This window comes from Artemia sp. Qi Xiang Cuo, chromosome 6 (assembly GCF_049724085.1).
Source record: "Artemia sp. Qi Xiang Cuo chromosome 6, ASM4972408v1, whole genome shotgun sequence".
In the NCBI taxonomy this organism is placed as follows: Eukaryota; Metazoa; Arthropoda; class Branchiopoda; order Anostraca; family Artemiidae; genus Artemia; species Artemia sp. Qi Xiang Cuo.
Genome location: NC_142799.1, coordinates 16840295 through 16850399, shown reverse-complemented (window position 1 = coordinate 16850399; position 10105 = coordinate 16840295). Strand labels below are relative to the sequence as shown.

The 10105-nt window shown below is 34.0% G+C and overlaps 1 protein-coding gene across 1 annotated transcript in view; it reads right to left on the bottom strand.

Annotated features, from left to right (window-relative positions):
• Nucleotides 1–9946: 9946 nt before the first annotated feature.
• The window catches only part of LOC148950921 (uncharacterized), a 63402-nt gene continuing 63243 nt past the window's right edge, over nt 9947–10105 (bottom strand). The window contains exon 5 of the mRNA XM_089090952.1: nt 9947–10096. Coding sequence (XP_088947078.1) covers nt 9947–10096 — 150 coding nt within the window. The remainder of the gene's footprint in view (nt 10097–10105) is intronic.

The window sequence follows — 10105 nt, the reverse complement described above, 5'->3', positions numbered from 1 at the left end:
ATATTGAACAAACAATAATAATTACACACACACAAAATAAAAAACAAACACTAAAACTTACACACACACAAAAACTAACTAAAACGCGACCAATTACACACACACAAAAACTTACACACACACACACACACAATCAAATACACACACACAAACAATTACACACACAAAAACAAATACACGCACAAACAAAAATACACACACACAAAAATATACACAAAAACTTACACACACACACAAAAAAACTAACACACACAAACAAACTAAAAAACACACAAAAAAATAAGCACACACAAAAACTTACACACATACACAAAACCATACACACACAAAAAAAGCTAACACACACACAAAAACTAACACAGACATACAAACTTACACGCAAACAAAAACTTAAACACACACAAAAACTTAAACACACACACAGAAACTTACACACACAAAAAAACACACAAAAACTTACACACACAACAACTTACACACACACACAAACTACCCCACACACAAAAACAAACACAAAAAAACAAAAAATTACAAAAAAAAAAAAACTCAAACAAACACAAAAAACAAACACAAACAAAATCAAAACCACCATCAATCAAATACACATACACACAAAAATACATACACACACACAAAAACTCAAAAAAAAACAAAAAAACTAACGATCCAAAATAATCTAAAACATACAAAAAAACTTACACACACATAAAAAAATAAACAAACAAAAAAACTAACAAAAACAAAAAAAATAACACAAACACACAAACTTACACACAGATAAAATTTACAAACACAAAAAAACTTACACACATAGAAACTTACACACACACAAAAAAACTTAAACACACACAAAAAATTACACACACATAAAAACTTAAACACACACAAACAAAAACTTACACACACAGAAACTTACACACAAACAAAAACTTACACACACACAAAAAATTACAAACACACAAAAAAAAATAAACACACACAAAAACGTAAAGGCAAACACAAAAACTAACACACACACACACAAAAACTTACACACACACACAAAAACTTACACAGACACAAAAACTTACACACACACAAAAACTTACACACACACAAAAAAACTTACACCCACACACAAAAAAAACTTAAATACAAACAAAAACTTACACAAACACAAAAACTTACACACACAGAAACATACACACACACATAGAAACTAACACAGACCCATAAAATTACACACACACAAAAACTTACACAAGCATAAAAACTTACACACACACAAAAACTAAATCAAACACACAAAATTATACACCCACAAAAAAACTTACACACACACAAAAACATACACACACACACACACACAAAAAAAAACTTACACACACACACACACAAAAACTTACTCATACACAAAACATTACACACACACAAAAACTTACACACACAAACAAACATAGTCACACCCAAAAAAAATTAAACACACAAAAAAAATAAAACAAACAAACAAAAACTAACACACACAAAAAAACACACACACACAAAAAACATACACAGATACGAAAACTTACACACACAAAAAAACTTACACACACACAAAAAAACTTACACACACAAAAACTTACACACACATAGGAACTTACCCACACAAAAAAACTTACACACACAGAAACTTAAACACACACAAAAAAACTTGCACACACACAAGAACTTACACACACATAAAAACTTAAACACACACACAAAAAAACTTACACACACAGAAACTTACACACACACAGAAACTTACACACTCATAAAAACTTGAACACACACACAAAAACTTACACACACAAAAACTTACACACTCACAAAAACTTACACACACACACAAAAACTTACACGCACACACAAACAAACTTACACACACAAACAAACTTACACAGACACAAGAACTTAAACACACAACCAAAACTTACACACACAAAAAAACAAAAACACACACAAAAACTTATACACACACAAAGACTGACAAACAAAGAAACTTACACACACACAGAAACTTAAACACACAAAAAAACTTACACACACACAGAAACTTACACAAAAATACAGACTTACACACACACAAAAACTTAAACACACTAAAACTTACACACACACAAAAAAACTTTCACACACACACAAATACTTACACACGCACACAAAAACTTACACACACAGACACACAAAAAAACTTACACACACACAAAAATCTTACACACACACAAAACCAAACCATATAACACAATTAAACAAACACACAAAACAATACACACAAACAAAAACTTACCCACACACAAAAAAACTAAAAAACACACACAAAAAAACACACACACAAAAAAATACACACACACAAAAAAAACTTTACTACACAAAACAGAAAAAACCAGCACAAAAACTTACACACACAAAAAACTTACACACACACAAAAAAAAACTTACACACACACAAAAACAATAAAAAAAACAAAAAAATACACACACACAAAAACTTACACACACAGAAAAAAATTTACACACACACAAACTTACACACACACACACTCAAAAACTTACACACACAAAAACTTACACACACACACACACACACACACACACACACACACACACACACAAACACACACACACAAAATCAAAAAAAAACACAAAACAACTAGATAAAAAACCAACTCCCACACACACCCACACACACCATACTCGTTCCTCTTTGAAAGATGTATTGTACTCATTCCTCTTGACAAAGAGTGTAATGACCGAGTGTAATGACCTGTTTACCTACCAGAAAAACCGGAAGGAACGTAAAGGCGGCAATATGGTAGTTCCTACTCTACTACCATTGATTTAGAAACATTTTTATTGATCATAATTACAATAATAATATTCACTGATGCATTTTGTTCTCATCAATATATTTCGATAGGACATCTAATGCTGACCGAAGTTTATTTATATGGAGAATATTTACTTTTCCAGCAAAACACAACTGCTCCTCCTGCTTAAATTTGATTAATGATATCACATATCTCTCATACATAAGGTCCCATTAAAGATATATTCTAAAACCAGCAGTTATTTCTAAAGCCACATTAGGTCCTCTTATATCATTGCTACTGCTGCTGTCGGTTCCATTATTATTCTCCAATAGTTTAAATTCAGCACTAATTTTTTTTTTCTCCACTAATATCCTCACAAATAAAAACTATTCTCTTTGAATTCAATTCTCTTACTAATATGAAGTGTAAAGAAAACTATTCCTTTTATTCAAATCCTACTCAACAATCAAGTTATACTTTGAAATTGCGTAAATCCTCTTGACAAAGAGTGTAATGACCGAGTGTAATGACCTGTTTACCTACCGGAAAAACCTGTTTGGTACGGGGGCGTTGGCAAAGTAGTACCTTGGAATATACTGCCTTGTTCGGTTGCACCAAAATTTCGAAGCTAGGGACCTAGACAATCGGAGATCTTTATTTCATGAATATGATACAGACGGGACAATGCCAGTGTGAAAATTTGACCTACATTGCTAAGAGAAAGACAGAAGGATATTAACTGTGTTCGTTCCTTAGGTTAAATGCATTCGAGGAAATGATTCTTTTGCAAATTAGGGTATAAGAAATTGAATAACATAGAAACGAGTTAGCTGTTTTAACTGGTTTAAACCCAGAAGTGATGCTTAGTGGGAGGCAGTAGGAGGCGATTTTGACCTCTAGATGTTCAAAAATAATGGTTTTGGCATTTTCATTAAAAAAAGGAGACAGCAACAAAATTTCCCCTCCTCCTAGATTTGATTTTTTTTGTATCTTCATTTTAAAATTTGAAAAAATCCTTGCCCCTCACCCAGGATTTTCTTGAATCGATGCCCCTGGGTAAGTTTTCAGGATATTCAGCGGTAGATGCAGAGCAAAATTTAAGGGGAGAGGAGGCAATTTGACAAGGTTGCAAATAAGCCAAATCTTGGGGGGATATCACAAGGGCGCCAATAATTGACTAAATTGTTAAGTCTATTTAAAACAAAGAGTGAAAAAAACAATGAGGAATGAGGGCACCAGAAAAATCTTGAACGAAGGGGCCCCCCGCCCCCCTGGATCCACCAGTCTGGATATTTAAGGAAACTTTGGAAAGTAAAAAAAGACCAAGGAACGCAAACAATAGCATACCAGCTGTAGTATGCCCTGTAAGTTCAAACAATTAATCATACAGTTTAACCGAAAGCTCTGTTCAAAATCCCAGTTCAATTTATTAATTTTACATGATATAAACATATTTTTTTTTAATTCAAACTGACTGTTACGTTCAAATAGATGCAAAGAAATAGCAAAAAATCTTAACGGAAAGGAATGATTCCACTTTTTCAACCAATATTTTTTCGATCCTTCTCTGTCATAAATATTACAGTATAGTTTTGTAATAATGACAAGATAATTTTTATGCAATCCTTTTTTTTTATTTCATAATTTGCGCAATTGCACAGTTAACAGAAAACTAAAATCGGTTCTTCCTTACCCGGGTTGGATGTTTTTTTAGCTTGCAGTTTGCTTATTTTTTCACCCAAGAAATTAAAGGTTATTTACAATCGAGGATTTTAAAATTGATTTAATCGCTTTAAGCAATTTAATGGATTAGCGCTTTAAGCGACAAAGACTAATCGATTCAAGTAATTAGCGCTTTAAGCGACAAAGGCTAATCACTTCAAGCGATTAGCCCTTAAGAATGCTTTAAATAAAATGAAATTGTGAAATCACATTCAGTTTTGTATTTTTTATTCAGTTACCCTTTCATCGTTGCTTCGAAAGGGTCCTTATTTTAGCTTTGTTGTTTATTTTGAGGTTTGGTTTTTATATTGTCCTTCGGACTTTTATCTGCATTTTTTATTATTATTATTATTCTACACAGAGGACGGTTGAGCGGAGGTCTCAACCAAGATATTTTCATTATTTTTTCTTCTGTTTGTCTCTGGCTGTTATTGTCCTCATTTCTCTCTTTGTTTTGTGATTTGTTGTTTCGTCATTAGCTAAATTATAATTTGTTTTTGTTGTTTTCTTTCAACCCGAGGCGCTCGTTAGAAACTAAAGCTCTTAGTACCTTAAGTTTAATAGGGAATCACGAGCCATTGATTTCTGGCTGCGGTTAACAAGTTCTTATTATTCTACTTGTGCAGTATATGGATGGAACAGTAAGTAGGGCTTAGATCCTTAGTAACTCCAAGTGCAATTTAAGATAAACTCGTGGCAAAACGGTAAAAAAATGTTTCTTTCAGGGCAGGGAAAGACTTTTCTGTCAGTTCAAGCCAATCTGGTAAGTAAATGACCTACGAATAAAGTGAACATACCACTCGATACCTTTTTTTTGCTCTGTCCGAATATGATAATCGCTTTTATTGCAAATTTAATCTTAACCTAGCCTAACCTTTCTAACCTTACCCAAATATATAGCCCATATCATATATTTCCCATGCATTTATTGATTCCGGGTAAACCGGCTTTAACAAGAGTGACACTAATAGAGGTATATAAACCATCCAGAAAGCTTAAAATCGCCATTGCGACAAAAACGATTATTATATTCGGAGAGAGCATAAAAGTGGCATCGAGTGATATGCTCACTTTATTCGAAGGTCATTTGTGGGAACTGCTCAATATTTACTGTCAATCTGACTATTCGATACTATATACATATGGATAGAATTATTGAACAATTTGCAAAGCCCGCACAGGAAACATAAACTAACAACACATACAAGGAAAAACAAATTCAGATTAAAGAAAAGCAGGAGGAAAATAATAAGCAGTAGTGAGGAACTCAAGCACCTATTTGGGATCTATAGCCCTCCTTAAAAACCAATATCAATAAAATTACAATAGGAATAATAGCTGTTTATATAGTATTTTATAATCGTCTATCTTTCTCTCTTAACACCTGTGTTGGATTAAACACATTTTGTTTCTTCAACACATTGGGAAAAAATACAAATGATTCTATTTAATTACTTATATTACCTAATTTGATACTTGTGCTAACACAGCCTTACCCGGTAGTTGAGATGGAGGGGACAAACTTACTTGGAGGGGGGCACATACTAGTATATGTAGAAAATTGACTTTACACTTGGCTCAAAGAATTTTAATAGAGTAGTCAATGAGTTTTTATGGGGAGACTTAACCAATCCTTGCCTCTCCTCTTAACTTCGTAAGGGCGTAAGGACTATGGTTTTCAAGGTGGAGCTGTGAAATTATAGCTGAACCTCCTCATTTTTTATCCTTCATTTACTTTCTCACGAGGGGATTGGGGATTGATTATAATAAAGTATTACTAACGTATTATTAAAGTATTATTAAAGTATTATTATTTAAATTATTAAAGTATTATTAACGTAAAATTTTGCCAATTTCTTTGCCATATTTCTCTCGTGTGCGGCAGCCGGCATTTACCCCCCCCCCCCAGTGATTACCCCCCCCCTCCGGAAAATTCTCGGAAAATACCCCCGCGGAAAACACCCCCTCGGAAAATACCCCCCCCCGCGTAAAATACTCCTGGGTAACCCCCCCCCCCGTAGAAAATAAGGCTTTACAAATTTGAGAATTTTTTTTTAGTTTTATTTATTTAATCTCTGTAGGGGGAAGGATTTTTGTACTTGTGTATTATATACCACTCACTCAAGTTTACGCTGTGTCAAATTTGAGAACATATCGGTTTTTTCGTTAGTTTTTTCATTACTTTAGAAATAAATTTGGGCTAAAGATTTTCACTTTAAGGGGGGGGGGTTAAAGTATAGCGGGTCTACATGCAAAATGTGTTTGGTACAATATCATTCTGCATATTCGATAGATAGATAGATAAGTGTATTTTAAAGCCAAATATACGGCGGTGAACACAGTAAAATAACATAAATGAAAGGCAAAAACAACTTAAACTTTGATCAGCGATCATTATTAAACACTTGAATGAAACACTACATTAACCGAATAATAGTAATTAGGCCTAATACGTTAAAAAACGGTCATTTAAAAAAAAAGCCACTTAATACTTGGAAAAAACACCAAGTGAAACATTACATTTACTTTATACTAGGATTTTTTTTTTTTTTTTTTTTTTTTTTTAGTCAACAAAATTTCCACATACCTCGCTATTCTTCTGTAATATTTTAGTGGCCATATACCTAGAAAGAATTGTTTTTTGGCTTCAAACTGTCCAAATATTTACCCCCCCCCCCCTATCCTTAGGTGCAAATATATAGCCCAAATTATATATTTCCCATATGTTCTGTCACTTGTCTTTGTCTTGTCTCGCGAAGGGCTGAAAAAAACTGACGAAGAAACAGGTTAGTTGTCGAGATTTACAAAGCGTAAATTTGAGTGAGTGGCGCATAATACACAAGTACCAAAATTCCTTCTCACTACAGAAATTAGAAAAATAAAACTCAAATAAAATTCTAAAATTTGGAAAGGCTTATTTTCCACGGGGGGGGGGGTATTTCCCTGGGGGTATTTTCTGGGGGGGGGGGTAAACGCTCAGAACCCTCCTGTGCTTGTAGCGTTCAGTTGATTTGGCAGCTGTATAGACCACTCATTTGGTTTAACCTTCATATTGTGTTTGAATGTCACTAGAACCTAATGTGTTTCTGAGTTTATGGGAGGAAATTTTTCTCCTGTAAGTTTGCGAAAAGGATGATTATGGTAAATCGAATCTTAAAGTTCATTTTTATTTTATATATTGCTCCAATTTATTAAGTTGAAATATAAATAATCCAGATTTTGATAAGCATTTTTGAGTTGTATTTTTGATACCATTCTTTTCAGCAAGCATTTTTTTTCAGGTTTTCTTTTATCGAGCCAATTGATTTAGCTTTTGGCCTGCTCATTTTTAAACGTTGATTTTCATAACTTGTTTTTCTCTCTTCTAAACCTAATATATACCGGCATCAGTTTCGCTTCTTGTCTCATTTGCTCGTGCATTATCTTGCTCTATCGTCTTTCCCCTCCTCTTTACCCTTCCATATGAAGTGTATCTGGGAAAATAAATAATAGTAATAAAATATTGGAGCCGTAGGCCTTTACTGGGGAAAAGGGGTGGCGGGGCTAGTTGCCTTCCAATCTCTATTGACTCTCAAAAACTGAACTAGAGCTTTTAATTTCCAATCAAATTAGCCCTTTCTGAAGTTTTTACAAGCATCCCCTCCATAAGAACCATATATTCCCCCAGGGCATAACTTACAACACCTGTCTTTGGGCCCCAGGGGGATCTGTTGACCCCAGAGTTTTTGTTATATGGTCTTTGAATTATTTTAAAAAAAATGGCTATCTCAAAGTTCTTATCAGATGGGTTTTAGAAAAAAGAGCGCGGAGGGGGAGGGGGCTAGGTGCCCTCCAATCTCTTTTGACACTTAAAAAGTGAACTTGAATTTTAAATTTCCAATCAAATGAGCCTCCTTTGAAGTTTACACAAACATCCCTTCCATATGAACATATATACCCCCAGGGCATAACTTAGTTGCCTTCCAATCATTTTTGACTATTAAAAGGGCACTCCCTTTGAATTTCCAATCAAATGAGCCCTTTTTAAAGTTTTTATGACAAAACTTTCTATAGAAAGCTTATATGCCCCCAGGGTATAACTTACAAGCCTTGCCCTGAGGGCTGTGGGGGAAGTGTCCTCCCCAAAAACACATTTCTATCTGAAAATCAACTACGCAGAACAAAATAGCTATCTCAAAATTTTGATTGGATTTGTTTGGGGAAATGGTGGGCGTGGAAGGGGTGTTTGTTGCATTTCAATCAGTTTTGACCCTTGAAAAGGGCACTAGAGCTCTCAATTTCCAATTAAATGAGCCCCCTTTGAAGTTTTTACAATAACCTCTTATATGAAGTGCCTCTGGGAAAAAATAAAATAAATAATAATAAAACATTGGAGCCGTATGGCATTTACTATAGGCAACGCTATAGTGTTACAGTGATACACAATTCTTCTCAATTCTTCTTTGTTAATGAGATGTGAGGGTTGTAGTTTTACACAATTTCATCAATTGGATACTGGTTTTTACCCTAGTTCTGCAGAAGGAACCAGGTAAAGTTCTAGCTCCAATTTCTTGGCAAAACTAGACTTTCACCAAACATCCACATTAATAACATAAAAGTAGGCCTAGTAGGCTATAATTTTTTTTTTCAATGTTCTTTTCAAATATAATTTTAGGCCTAGTGTTTGTGATAGTGTACTCCAATCCCATGGTGCTCTCAGATATAGCCCAAATTGTTACTCCTACTACTATTAACAACTCAGTACCAAGCTGCCTGAGGCCAGCATAGCTATGCACCACAGCCATTTTATTTCATTTTTAACCCAGTCTGTCTGAGTGATTACAGTACAGGCTAATTGTTAATACTATTAACATCTCACTACAGCACTTCCACATGAGGCCAACACAGCTATGGATGCACCTTCTCCATTTCAGTCTCCCTCAAAAGCCTCCCTCTCCATCCTCCCAAGAAGTTTTCATTTCTCTTCAATTTTTCCTTACCTACATCAACTTATTAAGTTGAAATATAAATAATCCAGATTTTGATAAGCATTATTGAGTTGTATTTTTGATACCATTCATTTCAGCAAGCATTTTTTTTCAGGTTTTCTTTTATTGAGTCAATTGATTTAGCTGTTGGCCTGCTCATTTTTAAATATTTGATTTTCATAACTTTTTTTTTCTCTCTTCTAAACCTAATATATACTGGCATCAGTTTGGCTTCTTGTCTCATTTGCTCGTGCATTATCTTTCTCTATCGTCTTTCCCCTTGTCTGGGCCAGCTTCTCATACTAAACCCACCTTTCAATTAACTAAGTTCAAAACGAATGAATCTAGGTTTTCTTCAAGAATATCTCTTTGAAATTATTATTTATTTTTCAGAATATTTTTTTTTAATTCATTTGAAAAATCTCTAGAAAAATGATCTTAAAGCTATTTTAAGGTTCTATTGTGATCTCCAGAAAAACAAAAAAAAATCGAAAACTGCCGTGTTTGCTCTCCTACAAAATTTGAGCCTTCAGGACGAATAGTTGACTTGGAGAATCGACGCACGCATGGATAAGTTCGCAAATACGCAAACTGCTGTAAAGA